The sequence below is a fragment of the Chelon labrosus genome, assembly GCF_963514085.1.
Source record: "Chelon labrosus genome assembly, chromosome: 17".
Classification (NCBI taxonomy): Eukaryota; Metazoa; Chordata; class Actinopteri; order Mugiliformes; family Mugilidae; genus Chelon; species Chelon labrosus.
The window spans coordinates 16535889-16555828 of NC_140350.1; the positions used below are offsets into that span (position 1 = coordinate 16535889).

Here is a 19940-nt window from a genome sequence, read left to right on the forward strand (position 1 = left end):
GTTGATGTTGAAACAGTGTCAGAAAGGTGGTAACTCAACTGGATGATCGTTTTGGAGGATTATCCATTTGTGATGAGAATTGAAATCCAGATGTTACCAGACTCATATTCTGATAAGAACTGACTCTAGTAACATCATGCTACAGGACTGTTATAATATAACAGTCATTTTCACTACTGTACCTAATAAACTGGCAAGTTAGTATTTGAAAAGTTAGTTTGTTATCTTCTCTGTGTTTGAACTGATAAGTTTAAACACCTCCATTATAGCAGACAGAAGACATCAAATATGTATTTCCCAAAGTTGTTTTCCTCTCATTTTATCACATACTTGCTCCAGTGTTCAAGTGTTGATTTGTCGTCGTTATTTGATGCCATAAAAATGGAAAGTGACACTGACAGCTGCTCTCTGAAGTAGTTGTGAGTGGGGTTTCCTACGTAATTCAAAGTTGAGGCGTTTACTTTTTGTAAATTTGCTGATGAAATTCAGTAAACTGTACGAACCAACCCATGAGCTGAAGGATTGTTGAAGTTTTTAAATTTAAGCTAAATTTGCAAATGAGATTACATTTAGATTTACGACCAACAGCTGTCAACATTCAAACATCTTCAAATACACTCTAGGGTTAGGACCATTCTTCTTCCACCTTTACGTAACTAGGAAGCTGAACTGGTGAAATTCTCGTTTAATTGTCTCCATTGCCTCAAATCTCAGTCTTTGATTCAACATGCACCGTCATGCACAAAAATGCAAACAAGGAAAAAAACTTCTTTCTCACAGCTTCTCTACAGCAGCTTTACTCAGAATAAACAATAAGATCTATAAAAGACCATGGAGTTAATTTCTTGACGAACTGTTGTTCCTTTTGACATCAGCGGCACCTCGTTCTTTCATCACATGCATCACTTGGTTTTGTGAGCATGTGATTTTCTCATCCAATAACATGCAGCCTGTTAGAAAACAAAAAGTAGGAAACAGCGCTCCCAGTGCCCGTGGCCTCTCCAACAGGAAGTGTTGTGCACCAATCAGAGGGCGTTCCTCTCCAAACTGTCAGCTGACCTCGGCCAATCAACTTCTAAGAAGTCACATTGAAAGACAGTTTAAAGCCAGACTGAAAATAAAATAAAGTTTTTCCTTAAAATTAATAATTATCTGTCCACTAGTCAACATTTCTTCAGATTTATTCCATACGTCAGATTTATTAGTCACAACATGTGCAGTCGAGTTTCAGTTTGTAGTTTAAACGTCTGAAATACAGAATTTAGAAGATTAGGATTGGGAGTAGATTTAGAAGTCACATTTTTGTATAATCCAGACATGTTTTAATAGATTCCATCAGTGAAAATAACGCAGATCTAAAACAAATATGTTTTTACTGAACTCTGTGATGGTTAATATCCAGATTATCTTTTTTTTTTTTATCAGCAAATAATCAGCAAGCAGCTTCTCATTTTAGACAAACCCTGCCAGAGACCAAAATAAAGTCTGTCTGCAGAAATAGCAGCCGACATGTTTTTAGCAAAGATTGCTGTATAAGGATTCTGTTATTATTTTTATTACTTTGTGTGGTCCTTCTGAGGCATCAACATGCTTGCCCATCAACTATGTACCACATGGCGGCTTACTGGCCAACATTCACATTTTTATGGATTCTATAATGTGCACAATGACATAATCTAATGATGTACAGGCTGAATAAAATGGTTCATTAAAATAAATTCAATAAAAAGTTGAATTGTGTATACATTGCCTACAATAGTGGGAATCAGTTGTATTTTGTAGACAGATTCTCTTTCAAGAGGTAAAAACACAATGTGGCACACTTTGGACACTTTGGTTCTCCAAACAGCCTGGTTCTATTTTTACTAAGGGCCTTTTTAGAATGTTTGTGCTTTGTGGTGTTTCTATAAACTCTACAAACTCCAGTTCTAGTCAAGGGGTTACTGAATGAGTTCAGAATGATATCATTGCTATCTAATCTGTAAGAAATTTTAGGCAAGGACAAAAAGATAAATTTGATGTGGAATCAACTAACACTGGGAATCCATTCACTGGAGTCTGACCCATCCATAGAGGGTTTTGGAGATATTCTTGATTTATTATGGTTATGTCTTTTTAAGCAAGTTTCATCTTCCAGCACAAAAAAAGAGTTGTGTAAAAGTTTTTAGACTCTGAAGCTCACTCACATCCTCATTTAAAACCACAAAAAGCAGCCAAGAGCAGCTGGTGGAAGAAGATGAGAAATACATGTCTGTGTTTATAATCAATCCCAAGTTTTCAAATGAAAGAATTTAGTATCTTATTAAATGTTATCTGGTTATGCACAAGCCCTTTCTTAAACTGGAATCCACCGAAACTTCCACAAGACCTTTCCAGGAAAACACGTTAGACGCCTGTTGACATGTTGACAGTTAATTTAGTCCCAGCTCAGGCCTTCCCACACTCAAATCCCCTGAATATGTCAGTAAATAACAAACTTCACCTTGTTGCTGCTTCTAAATTCTGAGTTTTGAAAATAAACTGAATATTTCTGTGTTTTTCTCTGCAGTCGGTCGGCCACGTAAAAGTGTCTGCCGGAGGAAACCATGATGGCCAATTTTCCAGCAGATTCTGACATTTATATTTATTATTCACCAACCAACGAGGGGTGAAATTTAGAAGATATTCTGCAGATTAAATGTTAAAGAAAACAGAATGAGCATCAATCAGCTTTAAAAGTTAAGTTGCATTAGTGTTTAGTTTCAGTCTGACATTAAAATTGTCTTTCCTCAACAGACTGATGAGCATTTTCCTCCATTCGTTAGTCACGGTCTGTTACTCAGCGAGTTCAGAGGAAACAGGAGGTATGTGACAGATTGGAGAAGAAAACATCAGCGTTTGTGGGACGAGAAGGGACGAGAGGAGGACGGAAAAAACTGTGGTCAGTGGCTTTAAAATCTCATCAGTGTTGGTTAGCAGCCATAAACAGAGAGAGGAAGGAAGAGAGACATAGGACAATAGTGAGAGAGGGAGAAAAAATCTGACATTTCACATCACGTGTTCATAAAAACAAAAAACAAACAAACAAAAAAAAACAGTCTAGGTTTAATCTGGAGTTTTGCTTCCTGGACAGATTTTGTTTTTCTTCTTTCTTTTTAGACAAAAAAAATAAAATAATCTGAATAAAAAATAAAGAAATTTACACAGAACAAACAGGAGCAAAATATAAGTGTGGCATCAAAAGGCAGCCGGGACTAAAAGTGATGTAAAAAGTCACATTTTTTTGAGTGGAGTCACTCGTCTGTCTGCGGCTGCTTCCAGTTGACTGTGCTGACCACTGAATATTCTGGAGAACAGAAGGAAGTCTGAGCAGAGAAAAGCCTCGGAAGAAATCTGATGGATTTCTACTGATCTGGAAACCCCTTATCTCCAAAAAAGTCTGCTTTGTCAGAGCCGGCTAAAGCTCGACTCATTTTCTCATCAATTTGCATAAATTTGCCTTTGAGTTTGGAGCAGATTGTGGAAAATAAGTTCATGAAAAAAATTACTCAGAACAGAACGACGGCCTCTTCGCACCAAGTACAAATTGGACTCGTGAAGTTTCACACATCATTAGCAAACCTTAATGTTGTCATGTTTTATTTGATTTATCCTCCAGTTCTTCAGAATGGTCAGCTGAACAGCAGTGTACACTCTGAAAACAAAAAGCTCTTCAAAAGACCAAGAATGATTTGACTGAATGTGATCTTTTGACATTAAAAGATCAGTTTCAGGACTGGTTGATGATTGGTAACTAAATCCATCTGCCAGCACACTGAAATCTAACCGCTGACACAAAAAAACTAAAGCGCCAACACAGGTTATGTGGAAGACTAAGTATGACAGAGTCAGAGTATCTGCAGGTCGAAGGATTTAAGGCAGTTTTAAGGCTGTTTTAGATTAAATTTAAGAACTGACAGCCACAACGAAAAAAATATTTGGCTGCTTAATTTTCAAATAAAGCTGAAAGCTGATTCTATTTAATAAGCATGGCAATAAAACACATGAAAGATAAGAAACTAGAAGGAAAATATTGTGGAAATACAACAAATCTCTCTTATAAATAAGTATATATATGAAATGATATTAAATCATAATCAAATTCAGGGTTCAGGAACTCAGTAGCAATACCCAGCCCTTTTAATAAAACAAATCAGAACCGTATGAGAATATTTTGAGACTTTTAACATCAAGAAAACTAAACATAAATATCTCTTATCCTGTCTCTAGCATATTAAGACCTTTTAAAAGACTTTAAAAGAGTTAATTGTAATTTTTACACTTAAGGCCTTGATCATGCATAAATTAAGACGTTAATGGATCCAGTAACTCCCTGACAACAAGACTCGTCCTGGTAAACACTGATCCTTAAAATACTTTTTATTGGTTAAAAAAATGGGGTTTTCAGTGAGCGTCAGTCATTTTGGGAGGCAGATATTTTTACATTTAGAGGGAACCAGGCTATCTTCTTCTTGTTTCCAGCCTTTGTGCTAAGCTAGGCTAACCAGCTGCTCGTTGAAACCTAATTCTCATTGTGGAAAGGAAATTAGTTTTTTAAAATCAGAGAGAGTAAGTTTCACATATTCTAAATTCACTCCTTATTACTCCAAATAATCAGGCCTTTACTCATAGAAACAGGGTTGTCTCCAAGTAACCACTTTATCCCACATGGCAGCATGGTTATTTAAAAACAATACAAGCTGATAAACCATCAGCACTGGACTAAAAAAAAACAACAAACAGCACGACCTTTTCTTTTCAGAGTATACCTGCTGGTGTTTGTGGGTCTCATGGAGGAGGGAGGAAGGGGGAAGTGGGGGAGGGGGTTAACCAACAAATGGATGTGTGATCAGGCTGAGTGACTTCAAGAACTGACCTTTCTCCCGGAATCCTTGTGTCCACACTCCCCTTTGTCATACCACCACCTGTTTTTCAACTTGTCTAAGACGGCTTGTTCATTGAGCTTCAGTACTGCTAGGTTTACTGGGATTCTTCAAAGAACCATGGGAAGGGGGAAGGGGGGATTGGAAATAACATAAATAACATTATGCACCTCCATGTTATCTTATGTTATTGTTGAGCTGCACAGCAACAGAGCTGCGATGGCTACAACAGCGGCAGCAGCAGCGGCAGCAACGATCAACGATCAAAAGTGGCATTAGCAGTGCAGATGCTGCTACAGAAAACACTTCAACGACAACAGAAAGAAAGAAAAAACAAACAGAAAACAGGCACAATCACACATAAAACTGCTCTGGAATATGTGAGTGTCAAAGTGATATGCGTTAATACTCCATCTAGCTTGGTTTGGCCTGACTCCCTACGTGCGAGATGTGTATTACTATATCACTTTGGGTAACCGGCAAGAGGTGAAAACACTCCGGGATCTTTGAGTTTACTGAGCAAAAGTGCTTCGATGAAGATAAAGTGTGACAAATAACTTCACAAACAGTATTATGTGGGGAGGAAAATCGAACAAATCTCTGGGTTTGGAGTGAAATTGTCCATGAACAAGGAACCGATTGATCAAAGGGGTATTTTACTACCCAGGATAAGTTGTTACTTGGTTTATTGCATGTTAGCTGGGCTTTATCTACCTCAGTTCCATGCACATGTTGATTTTTTCTTATGCTGCATATATGCTGTAAAGCAGTGGTCCACCTACAAGCGTGGCCAACTACATTGTCTTCAAATTGCTGTTGAAGTGTTGCCCAAGGGATTGGGGCTGTTACGTCATCATCCGTTTAAAAGTGAACTGCTAAATACAAGTACTGGGCATCAACTCGTAGCTTCATATTGTTGACTTCTAATGAAACTTACTTGAAGCCAGTTGCCTTTTCGCCAACAGTGTGAGATAAGGCAACATGCTACTGATTGTTTAAGAATGTATTTAATGTGGGTTCTATTCAGATCTGTTCTGCTGTCTTCAAACGGAGCTTGTGAGATTGTGGGAAGTCCATTCATCTCGTCATTGGCTTATCTTGGGTTGGGTGGCAACAGGCTTAGCAAGGAATCCCAGATATCCCTCTCCCAGGCAACACACTCCAACTCTTCCTGCGGATCACGAGGTATTCCAAGGCCAGACGGGATATATAATCCCTCCAGGTAATTCTGGGTCATTCTTAACCAGATGACTGAACCACTTTAACTGGTCCCTTTCACCAAAAAGTCTGAGTCTTACTCCGAGCTAATTTCTGGATGTCCAAACTCCTCACACTACCTCTTAGGCTGAGTCCAGCCCATCCTTACAGAGGAACCTCATTTCAGACATTTGTATCTACGACGTCATTCTTTTGCTCACGACCCCGAAGTTCAGAACCACAGGTGATAGTTGGAATGAGCTCAGCTCTGTCTTCACCGCGACAGTCCGATACAGCAGTCACTAAAGAAATGTTTAGTTGCAGGAACTAATGTGAGGAAATTTTAATTTGTCTGTAATGAAATTTGAAGGCAGACCTTTTCACTGGCAGCTCTGTGTTGTACGTTTGAAGCACAATGAACAAATAAGGCTGTGGTTTTTTTTTAAAAATCCTAGTGTAAGGCACTAGAAATAGAGCCACTTCTAGCGCTGTGAGTCCTACCCTGAATGGTCCTTTACATTCACAACTTTATGACTTGAATGTGTCCTGTTTCGGAGAGGCTTGGTATTAGGCTTTTTTCTAATGAACGCTTGGACTTGTTTTGTAAAATACCCCGTTCATCAGAGTGCAAATGATTTTGCTGGGTCTAGGGTTGACACCAAATATGATTTTCGGGTGATTGGTGCCATCCGGAGTGTTTTATGCTTGACACTGAAGCTGTTAGTTGTTGCCAGTTACCCTGGTGTGCCATTGCCTGTCGTTACCCGTCGGGGGTTACGGTGATCTGACCTTGGAGTCCCCTCCCCCGGTGCCGCACTCTCCCTTGTCATACCACCATCTGTTTTTCAATTTGTCCAACAGGCCCTGCTCGTTCAGTTTTAACACTGCCAAGTTAACAGGGTTTCTACGGGGATGATAGTAACAATAAGGGATAAAAGGGAACTAGGCGTTAATGAACAGAGGACTACCACTATAAAGATAGCATTTACACATTACATGTGTGTACTTATGACAGGCATGAAGAACCAGACCTCGTTAAAATGTTGTTTACATTTGTGCACATCCAGGAAGCTTCAGTTTGATCTTTTACTATTCAGTCAGATTTACGGGACTGAATTAAAGGGTCATTTTTGACCATTATGAGACTAATTTCACTCAATACTCAAATGGATGGCCTCATTACACATTTTTTCTGTTGAGATCAGCTTCTAAAAACCAAAGCAGTCTATGACGTAAACACTTTAACAAGGGTCTGGGTTGACACATGATAATCCTATTAATGGTTACTGTGCAGCAAACCTTGACTTGCATTCATTTCCATTTATTATCTGATAAATGAAGGAGGAACAACAGTCAAATATTGGGATGTAAAATATTCTGAAGTAATGAATAAGAAACATGCAGCATCTTTGTAAGCTTGTATTATATCCTGCAAGATACATAGACTCCCATTGTTGCCTGTTGTTCCCCTTTACAGTACATAGCAGCGATGGCGAATCAATGAAATGCTAAATGAGCAGTCAGTTTCAGTCTGAAAGGACAACAATAGTTGATGTAATGATGGCAACAGAAGAGCCTTGTTCTGAAGTGTTTTGTGTATTTAAACATGTACATTTTATTTCTTTATAGAGTTGAAGCTGTAGTTCAAGGATCGTGATAAACTAAACCGATGGTTGGCTGTTTTTCCGGTCTGTATGACAGTTTGTAGCTCCTCCTAGCCTCCCATCTAATAGTATCTCCTCGTAGCCTTCTCCTCCTAGCTAATAGTAGCTTCTCCTAGCTTCATATCCCCCTAGCTAATAGTCACACCCCCTAGCTTTCTAGCCTCACAGCTAATAGTAGCTCTTCCTAGCTAATAGTAGCTTCTCCTAGCTTCCAAGCCTCCCAGCTAATAGTAGCTCATCCTAGCTAATGCTAGCTTTCTAGCCTTCCAGCTAATAGTAGGTCTCCTCATTTCTTCTTTTGAATGATAAATAAAGACTACTGCCACCTGCTGGTAGAAGAGTTATTTGCAGGTGAAAAACATAGGCCTATGCACCAGCTGGTCGTTGTCTTTGTGGTGCGTTCAAGTGCAACTTTTTGAGGCAACATCACAGTCGGCCTTTCTATTCTTTTTCTGATGTCAGTTTGGTGTAATTAAATTAAAATTCGACTCATTCCAGATGATCTTACCTAATGTAATATATTCAAAATATAATGAAAACTCTGTCACGATCATGTTTAAATTGTCATTTTGGAACAAGACTCTTCAAGCAGACAGATGGTTAAATAAATAAAAAAATCAGCAAAATAAGGAGAAAGCAGATGACATGAAGTAGCTAAATATCGTTTGTCATCTGTTAGCACTGAGAGCTGTTAGACCCAGAGACAGACACAGGCTGTTCACAGATAGCTAATATTTCTTATGTGTAAAGTTGATTATACAATATGCTCAGCATTCAAGTGGTTTAACAGCACGACTGTGTTGCTAAGCAACTGATCACAAAAAACGGCTCTTGATGTTCCTTTTTTTTAAATGATGAATGATTTTAGTTTTTTCTGCAGCTGCATGCAGAAGAACAAGAAAACAGGAGAGGTTTAATTCTTACAAACATAAAATTGTGACGGCAGAATGTTGATTAGTAGCCTGACGATTAAATAGTTTGAAAAGATTAAGGAACAAATTATTATGCCTCGCATGCACCAGTCTAATCTGTGCAGAAAATATTTTTCTCTGACTCTGGGTTGGCTGTGAAATGCTGATGTGAGGCACAAAGAATGAGTTCTGATAGATGTTCTGATAAAAAAAAACAAAAAAAACAAGGACGCTGAAACAAAGACCATGAATTCAAATGCTGCTGCTGTCAGGTAAAAATCAAACCATATTCATCAACATCAATCACTGTAGCACTTGAATGAAGAAGAGCATCGACTCTACTGGAAGAAGAAGAAGGAGGAGGAAGATGAGAAATGGAGGAGGAGGAATAGTACGAAGAAGTGGAGGATGAGGAGGAGTAGAAGAAGATGAAGAAGAAGGAGGAGGAGGAGGAGGAAGAAGAAGAAGGAGGAAAAGAAGGAGAGGGAGAAGAAGGGTGAGGAGGAAGAGGAGGAAAGGAGTTGGAGGAAAGAAGGAGAAGAGAAGGAAAAGGAGAAGAAGTAGAAGATGTAAGAGGAAGTGGATGATGAGGAGGAGTAGAAGAAAAAGAGGTAGGAGAAGAAGAAGCAGAAGAAAGAGGAAGAAGAGCAAGAGGAGAAAGGTAGGAGAAGGAGGAAGAAGAAGGAAAAACAGAAGGAGAGGAAGGAAAATGAGAAGAAGGAACAGGAGTAAAAGGAAGTGGAGGATGGGGGTAGAAGAAGAAGGAGGAGGAGGAAGAAGAAAAGAGACGGAGACGATGGAGGAGAAGGAGAAGAAGAAGTAGAAGAGGAAGAGGAGAAAAGGAGGAGGAGGAGTAAAAGGATGTGGGGGATGAGAAGTAGAAAAAGAAGACGGTGGAGTAAACGGAACTGGAGGATGAGAAAAAGGAGAAGGAAGTTGAGGAGAAAAGGAAAAGACTGAGCGGATAAGGGGGAGGAGGAGGTGATGAAGTTTTCCCTCCATCTTTAGCTAAAGTCCTCAATTGATAGAGTACAGTTTTCAGATCTGATTCACTGAGAGGATGAAGGTTGTACCTGACAGCAGCAGAGCTGAGTCAGACATAAAGAGACAGACTGATCAGGACGTCATGGTTATTGTCAGTACTCTGATGATTATAGCGGCAGAGAGACGGCATACTGAAGACAACAGACAGGTAAACAGGCCGACAGGGCGGGAACAGACGGACAGACAGACATATTGACAAAGACAAAAGAGAGAGAGACAAGACAGACAGAGAGACAGATTAAGAGACTGACAGTCGCACAGACGGAGACAGACACAAAGACATACATGAGCCTGAAAGCCTAAACAGACTGTTCTGTGAGTGCAGGTTTCATTTTTATAGTCCAGCCTGTCAGAGTAAAATGAGACGTTTCTTATCGTCTCTACAGCCGGGGACGTTCGGTACCACTCTCCAACGTCTTATCTGACCTGTCTTAGAAAAGATGATCTAGATTTACAGAGGAGACTTTTGTCCTCTAGTATGATTTTATCTAAAAACTATGTGCAAGGCTCCGATAAGGTTAAATTATCCAGCAATAAATGTAGAAAGTTTACTCAGTTTAATCATCTCATTAATCATATAATGGTAAAAATAGCTCCAACTCCAGCAAAGGCCCTTTGTTGGCCTCTCTGATTGGTCTGCTGACAACCAATCACAGGGCTCCGACTTCCTACGTTGCTAGGTTAGGCAAACAAGATCTAAAATGTGAAAAGACATGGAGTCAATGAGGTTAGGAACAGCAGAAGAATTAAACTTTAAAAAACTGGTGAAAAAACAAAGCCTGCTAACGTTAGCCATCTCACCTCCACCATACCGCTAAACTCTATTACAAATATTAAACACGTTTCTATGGGAACGGACCCTCGCATGGCTATTGTTTGGCAAACCTAGCAACAGTATCACAAGAAATACAGAATATATAAATATCGGACACCCAAATATGATTTTGAGCCCCGTTGAAGTAGCTGAAGGTACCAAATATCCTGACAAAAAACTTTATTGAGACTGAAGTTTGAATCAGCCGGAGGAGGTCGGGGTGGATGGTGGGCATAGAAAGCGCTGTCGTGACACACAGCTTTGCATCCAGACTCAGATCAGTGATTGAAAGACTACAAAGACAGACCTGTCCAGTGCTCCGTACATGGGAACACGATAGTTAAATGTAAATATAAGACCTCTGATTGGTTGTCAGCAGACCAATCAGAGAGGCCAACAGAGGGTCAATCAAAATCTGCTGATCTAGCTGGAGAACAGAGCCAAGCTTTACGGTTTAAACTGGAGGCTTAAACACCTTCTACATTATATTCATAAGCAACTGAAATTAATTGCTTTAATCTATTTAAGATGATTACTGCTGTGAAAGTTAATGGTTTTAAAATGTAAATGTTTTTTCTCACATTGCATGCACTTACAATGTCTACTATTTGTAGCTTCAACTAGAAATTACGTGAAGAGCTATATGATTCAGATCTAACTGATGTAGAGATGGGTTCATTGTTAAAGCTACAAACAAACACAGACAAACACAACAGCGACATGAACGCCACACCAGAGAGTCTACCTGAGGGGCGATCCTTTGGGCGTGGCCACTCCGTATCCTTTAGAGTCTAGGTTTCCTCCGACTTTCATGGTGTCGCAGGGCTTCCTCTGCTCGATGTACTCGTTCATGGAGGACTCCAGCAGGTAGGCATACTTCCCCTTTGATTTCCTGACCCGGATCACACCCTCGTTGGTGTTCTTTACAAACACGGACGGGTCGGCGCTCTTCATGTATGACCACATCTTCTCAAACACGGCGATCTTCGACCGCTAAACCAGGAGAACAGAAATATATTTACTGTGTCAAAAGAACAACTATTTCACTCTACAGTGCAGCCTTTGACTGGGACTAAACAACTTTACATTCAAATTTTGTCTCCATCCATTTGTGTCCATTCCTTCTCCTTCTTCTTCTTTTCCTCGTCCGTCTTCTTCTTCTTCTCCTCCTCCTCCACCTCCCACTTCTCCTTTGTCTCCTCCTCCCTTCTCTACCTCCTCCTCATTCTCCTTCTTCTCCATTGTCTCCTCCTCCTCCTTCTACTTCATTTTCTTCTCCTGTGTTTATTTATGTCTTCCTCCTCCTTCTTCTTCACCACCTCCTCCTTCTTCTTCTTCTTTTTCTTCACCTCCTTCTTCCTTCTTCTTCACCTCTTTCTTCTTCTACTTTATCTCTTTCTTCTCCTCTTCCTTCTTTTTCTTCTCCTCCTTCTCCTCCTCTACCTCCACCTCCTTTTACTGTCTTTTTTTCCTCTTCTCCTCCTCCTCCTCCTCCTCCCTCTTCTTCTTCTGTTCTATTTCCAGTAGATGTGATGCTCCTCTTCATCAGTAAAGTTCTACAGTGTCTGATGTTTTGATGTGAACACGTTTATCTAATTACATCATTTTATTTGGTCTCCATGTAAACAGTTCATCTGGTTTTGATCAGTCTTGGGTGAGTGATTTAAGATGTTTAAAGGTCTTTTTTACACAGTGTGAAAGTATTACATGATATTATAGGAATGAGTCCTTACCCTGAAGAACTCCTTGGTGGAGCCCCCATCCAGAGTACCGTAGGCGATCTCCGTCTGCTTGGCCAGGTCCTCTGCACCCTCTATGGGCGACACCATCCTCTCTACTGTGAGGAAGGCTGCCAGGTTGGCTGTATAGGATGAGATGATGATGAGGGTGAAAAACCACCAAACTCCTCCAACGATTCGGCCTGAGAGAGACCTGAAGAGAAAAAAAGAGAGGACAGACGAATTCAGTGAAGCTTCACGGTCATTCTGGTTGTAGGAGCAGGGGTCAGGGTTGCCTTAGGATACCTCGGTGGCCCCTCCTTTACTTCCTAGATTTACTGGGAACGAATCAGAAAAAGTTTCAGCCACAAGCTGGCTTTTGGGAATTATTAATTTTAAATTTTTTGCACTTGGCACAAGTTAGATGTACCATACAGCTTGACTTCCTGTCACAGTCAGGTGCATCACGTATTAATATTCCAGCTTCAGTAGGAAGATGCAGGCCAGACGTTTCCTCTCTGTCTGACTTTGGTAAACATCACTTCCCAGTAAACAAACATGAAAGTAGAGGAGAGAGGAGGTAGCAGGAAGCAGCGGAAAGTCGGCACAGGTTGATGTTTGAAAATCTCTGTGAGGACGTTTCCACGGTTCAGATGAAAAATAAACATAGAGACAGCAAAAGTAAAGCTGGAAAAAGCAGCAAATTCTGTCCTCAACAGTCAAAAACATTGTCTACATGGACATACTGTATGTGAAGCTAACAATCATTATCGGTTAGTCTGAAGTCTTATTTTAATTCATACATAAAAAAAGAAATAACAAACTATAAAACAAATTAAATAGCAAATTATGTTAATGTCTCATTGTTTTTGAGATTTTGACAATGGAATGCCACAGGATCTTCTCTGTTGAGTTGCTCAAGCATAGCAGCTGTTGTGCTGCTGTGGTAGGCTGTTTCATTTTTATAAAGTGTGCTTCTTATTTAGTCTCTGTATTTTTTAAATGATCGGTATCAGCCTTCAACTAAGCCTGATTTTTTGTCGTTATTATTTTAGGTCTGCCATAAACCAAAATCAAGTCCCTGTAGCGTCAACAATTATTATTTCTCTTCTGTTTTAATGGTGGTTGGCTAGCGTCAAAGCTGCCAAATATCAAAGAAGGAGAAGAAGCAGAAGAGGAACATCTAAAATCAGGGGACTTAACATGTCCATCATGTTGAAGAACTTTACTCTGGTAAATGAAGTGAATCAGGCAGCAGTTAGTAAATAGCTGAATGTGGATGTTTGGTGAGGTGGTAGTAGGAGATCATCATTCAATACTACCAACTGGATTCAACAGCTCCAAAAAAATACTAAACAGAATCCATGGAGGTATGAATCCACAAGGTATGAGCTACCCTTTCCACACTACATTAACTTTGACAGAAAGATTTATTGGACTGAATCCAGTTGACTCCAGGAAAATGCAAGGAAGACAAGAAAAGACTTCAGGAATCTACAGGGGACCAACTTTACGTGGCTCACAACCAAGCTGACCTTTAAAATGGCCACCATAAGACACATCACGTTACCAGAGAGGCGGTGGTTGTAACATGTGTGACTCATGTTCTCTTATCATCCGTTCCCGTTCATTCCTCAACATGACCATCAAATACATCGACACATTCACACATCAAATGCAAACCGATGCTGTTTGAGGCCTGCAGGTATTACTGGCTCGTCTAAAGGTGACCCTGTGTGATGGTATATACAGAGCACTCCAGGGTAGAAATGGACACATAACACATTAGAGGTGTGAATATTTGGAAATGTCATGATTATATTATATTTTAGCTCTAACTTAACCCCCCTGTGCCAAACAAGTTATTTCTGTCCTTTACCAACTGAGGTTTAAATGAAACATGACTGACTGTTCAGTGGTTTTGATATGTGGTATCATCTGACTAACTAAAAAGCAGCAGAGTGTGAGAGTCTGCAGCTGTTTGATAATGACAGAGAAACATAAAAAAAAAATAAAAAGCAAACTCTCAGACATTGTGTTTTCAGTTAGTCTGTCTGTTCAGAGGTTTTTCAAACGTGGCACAAATGTTCACTTATACCCAAGGAACAAGATGCGACGAGATAACATGACGAGACGAGATGAGGTTATATGAGATGAGATGAGACGAGATGAGGTTATATGAGATGAGGTTATATGAGATGAGGTTATATGAGATGGGACGAGATAATGTGAGAAGAGGCTATATGAGATGGGATGAGACAAGACGAGATGAGGTTATATGAGGCGAGATGAGATGAGATGAGATGAGATGAGATGAGATGAGATGAGATACGATGAGATGAGATGAGATGAGATGAGATGGATGAGAAGAGTTAAGATAACGTGAGAAGAGACAAAACGAGATAACATGACAACATGAACTCGAATAAGATGAGGTAACATGAGATAAGATTAGAGACAGGATGAGATGGAATGGGACTAAACAAGATGACACAAGACGTGATGCAATGAGATGAAATAAGATGATGTGATGAGAAAAGATGAGATGAGATAACATGAGAGGAGATATGATGGGAAGAAAAGAGATTACATAAAATAAGATAATATAAAACGAGATGGGATGAAATGAAATATGATCATGTGAGATGAGAATGGCTGTAAATTAAAGTGAAATGAACATGTGACCTGATCAACTCCGCCCCTCTTAATGGAAAACTGAAAAGCGAGAAGCAGAACAAAAACTGTCTGGTTTTCTTGGTGAAAACAGGTGGTTACAAAACCTCTGCTACAGCGTAGCTTTAAATTAGTGAAAACGCACATGCAGTGAAAAAATCATATACATGTAAAGACAAATGTAAACTAAAGAAAGTGACACACACACAGAACAATAGGTCCAGAATAGAAACAGCTTCAGGCCTTAACAGTAACATACAACAAACCCGGCAGCATGTCACACAGAATCATACGTGTTTCGTGTGTGTTAATATGTACTGTATATCTCTGATGGTAAGGCTCCGTATCTCAGAGACATCCCTAACTGTATTTGGTATTTGGTAAGCTTATAAAATTCAACACAGTGTTTTAAAGATTACACCTTTTAATTTTCCTTTTACTCTGTTAGCAGATTGGTGCAAAGGGAAATAATTAGAAATTTATAAATATAAATATTTGATGTTTTTTTGACTCCTGTGTTTGTCTATGCATCATACCTGGGGGAGATATCACAGCCCTGCTGCATGAAGGCTCCGAGTGAGAACCACAGAGAGTTAAAGATCCCAAAGTCGTTGGTGTATTCTGGAGTGTCCTTTTCTTTCTGGTGGTTCTGGTTCTGGTTCTGAGTCTGTGAGAACCCTGATCAAAAAGACAACTGTTTACAGTCTCAGCGTTGACAGGAGTAACGATAAACCCCATAAAGAGGACGAGGAAATGAGATGATATAACATGAAACTGGACGAGATGAGATGAGATACATTTGAATAAATGAAACTGAATTGAATACAATGACATGAAATAAGATATCACGAAATTGGTTGATATGGGATGAGATTAGATCAGATGACATGATATGAGATAAAATAATATGAAATGAAATTAGATAAGATAACATAAAATTAGATATGATGACATGAAATGAGATATAAAAATATGAACTTAGACGAGATAAGATAACATGAAATTAAATAAATTATATTAAAAAATGAGAAGATATAAGATAACATGAAATAAGAAAAGATAACACAAGATGAGGTAGGATCAAATGAGATATGATGACTACCATGATGATGAATGATCTTTAACGACATAAGGAAGACGTCTCAGACCTTGACGACGGTGAGTGTGATGATGATGATGATGATGATGATGATGATGATGATAATGATGATGATGATGATGATGATGATGACGATGATGATGATGATGACGATGATGATGAGATACCTGGAGAGTGAGCGAGTTCAGAGGATGAAGACGGCAGACCTTGTCGAGTTGCAGAGGAGGGATAAGTTTCATCTTCGTCATCAGAGTCGTCACCCTTCCATTCATAAGGACTGAAACGACTCACCTGGAAAAAAAAACAAAACAGTTATTAGTGGTTATACAGGAAAAGACTTTTAAAATATTAATTTACTAAACTTTATCTGAACATAAAGTAAATATTAAATTAAATTAAATTAAATTAAAGCTACACTATATTACCAAAAGTATTCGCTCACCTGCCTTTACTCATTCTATGAACTGAAGTGCCATCCCATTCCTAACTCATAGAATTCAATATGATGTCGGTCCACCTTTTGCAGCTATTACAGCTTCAACTCTTCTGGGAAGACTGTCCACAAGGTTGAGGAGAGTGTTTATAGGAATTTTTGACCATTCTTCCAAAAGCGCATTGGTGAGGTCACACACTGATGTTGGTCGAGAAGGCCTGGCTCTCAGTCTCCGCTCTAATTCATCCCAAAGGTGTTCTATCGGGTTCAGGTCAGGACTCTGTGCAGGCCAGTCAAGTTCATCCACACCAGACTCTGTCATCCACGTCTTTATGGACCTTGCTTTGTGCACTGGTGCACAGTCATGTTGGAAGAGGAAGGGGCCCGCTCCAAACTGTTCCCACAAGGTTGGGAGCATGGAATTGTCCAAAATGTTTTGGTATCCTGAAGCATTCAATGTTCCTTTCACTGGAACTAAGGGGCCAAGCCCAGCTCCTGAAAAACAACCCCATACCATAATTCCTCCTCCACCAAATTTCACAGTTGGCACAATGCAATCTGAAATGTACCGTTCTCCTGGCAACCTCCAAACCCAGACTCGTCCATCAGATTGCCAGATGGTAAAGCGTGATTCATCACTCCAGAGAACGCGTCTCCACTGCTCTAGAGGCCAGTGGCGGCGTGCTTTACACCATTGCATCCGACGCCTTGCATTGCACTTGGTGATGTGTGGCTTGGCTGCAGCTGCTCGGCCATGGAAACCCATTCCATGAAGCTCTCTGCATACTGTACTTGGGCTAATCTGAAGGTCACATGAAGTTTGTAGCTCTGTAGCAATTGACTGTGCAGAAAGTCGGCGACCTCTTTGCACTATGCGCTTCAGCATCCGCTGACCCCTCTCCGTCACTTTACGTGGCCTACCACTTCGTGGCTGAGTTGCTGTTTTTCCCAAACGCTTCCATTTTGTTATAATAGAGCTGACAGTTGACTGTGGAATATTTAGGAGCGAGGAAATTTCACGACTGGATTTGTTGCACAAGTGGCATCCTATGACAGTTCCACGCTGGAATTCACTGAGCTCCTGAGAGCGGCCCATTCTTTCACAAATGTCTTGTTTCACAGTCTGCATGCCTGAGTGCTTGAATTTATACACCTGGGGCCAGGCCAAGTGATTAGAACACCTGATTCTGATCATTTGAATGGGTGAGCGAATACTTTTGGTAATATAGTGTAGCTCCATCCATACATTAGCAATACTCATAATTCCAACTGGTTCCACCTGAAGAAGACCCGAATCATGACGCTGCTACCACTATGCTTCACCATGGATATGGTGTTTTTATCTTCTGCTTTTTTCACTGAGAAATATACAAGGCAACCAGAGCCTTGAACATCCACTAGAGACCAACTGTCTCTGCTTCAAAATTGGACGACCAGAGAATTGATTTATAAGGAACTCTGTCTTCGCATCATATGTCAATTCATTGTCTTAGTCCCTCCCATTGGTTCTCAAGGTCACTTCTTGTCTCAAAAGCTTTTTTCTACTTTTATCGTCACTATGAATTTCATCAGTAGTCATGTGCTCTGGTCGACACATCACTGATCATCTCTTCCTGTGTTTATAACCAGATAAAGGAACTTTTTACATACTAATTAAAAAAAAGTATTGTTGGACATTCTTCAAACACCCCCTCCCTCTCACCAGGAAGAGCACCACGCTGACTCCGATGTAGGCGAAGACGATGCACATCCAGATCTCGTAGGCCAGTGGGTCGAGGAAGGAGAAGACGCCCGGTTTGGACTTGGTGGGTTTCTTGATCATGATGGAGATTCCCAGAGACATGAAGGGCTTGGTGAAGTCAATCACCTGCTCTCGTACCAGAGTGATGGTCAGAGGGGCGACAGCCACGTCGGCCTTCTGCAGGAAGAGAGGTAGAGAAGAGTTGTGATTGTTGGTTGTAGGTCAGAGCCTGGGAGTCACTGTTGAGTCCTCATCTGTGTCAAGTAAGAACTCTGCAAAGACTCTCTAGAACAGATGCTAATCGTGGTACTAATGAAGATGCTAATGACTAGCATGGCAGATGTATTCTAATTACACTGAATAAATCGGAACTATCATCTGGTAAAAGTTAAAGTTTGAATTGTTATTCATAGATTTCATCTTCAAACATGTTATTTTGTTAATTTATTACTTACTGGTAATTAACCAAAGGATTAAACAACTACGAAATAATAGATTAGAAGCTTCATAGCAGCCCTACAGTAAAAACATCTGTACAGCTGCTTCTCTTAATCAGACAAGCTAAATCATTCTCAATTTTCATCTTCATTATCCACTTAATGTGCAACTAACATAAAGTAAAACAGATGCCACAGATTCATCCCAGATGTTTACTTCCATCTGCTTCCTTTCTTTGACCTTGTTTACGTTAACTTTGCGTTAAATTTTAGTTTTAATCTTTCAGTATTTTTCATTCTTGCATTTTTGTAAATACAAGCACAATCTGTTTGAGAAACATTTTGTTTTGTCAGGTTCAACAGCTCAGATTCATTTTTTTGTAGCTCCTACCCAAGAAGAGGTGTATCCCTGTCAGTGCTTGATTTTACATCTATCTGCACAATAATTCTTAATATCTAATGTGCTAACACTCACCCCGTACACCAGCTCTCCCACCATGCCGTTCCACATGTTGGTGAAGGGGTCCCTGGCGCCGTACTTGCCGTCACCGACCAGCTCAAGTCGGTAGGTGAAGCCTACATGTTTGGCGATCTCTGCGGCGAGTTCAGCACAGTAGCCTTCGTACTTGTCGTTTCCTACAAACTGCTCGTGATTCTTCTTCAGCATCATGTAGGGAGCTTCCTGTGAGCCAAAAGATAGAGACGGACAGGGTGGACATCACCACTCAAGTGTTTGGGGTTCTTAGAATCAGTTTCATCTTATATTAACTATGTAAACCCACAAAATGAACTGAAACACTGGTAACTAAACTTTCAGGGTTTTTAGAAGACATTTTTTTGAGTCTTCAGTTCTAAATGATTGGTGAAGAGTTGGGGTCAGGAACATCTGTGGGTGGTGTTCAACTGAAACTCACATGACTAGGGTCAACAACCAGATACTCACCTGGAATTAGAGGAATATGTATGGAGGCTTGGAGAAGCTAGTATTAGCTAGGTAGAGCTACTATTAGCTGGGAGGCTAGGAAGCTAGGAGGAGCTACTGTCTGGTGAAGCCCTGAGGAAGATGATGTTGTTGTGGACAGTGTGGAGATGAGCTGTGGACCAGTCCATACCAATATGGTGGTGACGACGTAGGTTCTGTTCTGGAGGCCGTAAAACTCCTCCTGCACCGGCCTGTAGACGGCTGTGTTCACATAGCCTCTCTTCTCGTTCCAGTAGCCAATCTGGAGACACAGCAGCAGATCTAATTAATTTAATTTAATGTCCAAATGACACCGTTTGATGAAGTGAGTGTCAGGGGAAAAGACA

General features: G+C 40.2%; 1 protein-coding gene across 1 annotated transcript in view; it reads right to left on the reverse strand.

The window, feature by feature from the left end:
• Positions 1 to 19940, reverse strand: part of LOC311502204 (glutamate receptor 1-like) — a gene marked incomplete at its 5' end in the record, with an annotated part of 66961 nt that overhangs the window by 5877 nt on the left and 41144 nt on the right. Inside the window, 8 exons of the mRNA XM_084564330.1 lie at positions 6888 to 7002; positions 11277 to 11524; positions 12265 to 12463; positions 15459 to 15600; positions 16189 to 16312; positions 18157 to 18372; positions 19108 to 19314; positions 19745 to 19855. Coding sequence (XP_084420456.1) covers positions 6888 to 7002; positions 11277 to 11524; positions 12265 to 12463; positions 15459 to 15600; positions 16189 to 16312; positions 18157 to 18372; positions 19108 to 19314; positions 19745 to 19855 — 1362 coding nt within the window. The remainder of the gene's footprint in view (positions 1 to 6887; positions 7003 to 11276; positions 11525 to 12264; positions 12464 to 15458; positions 15601 to 16188; positions 16313 to 18156; positions 18373 to 19107; positions 19315 to 19744; positions 19856 to 19940) is intronic.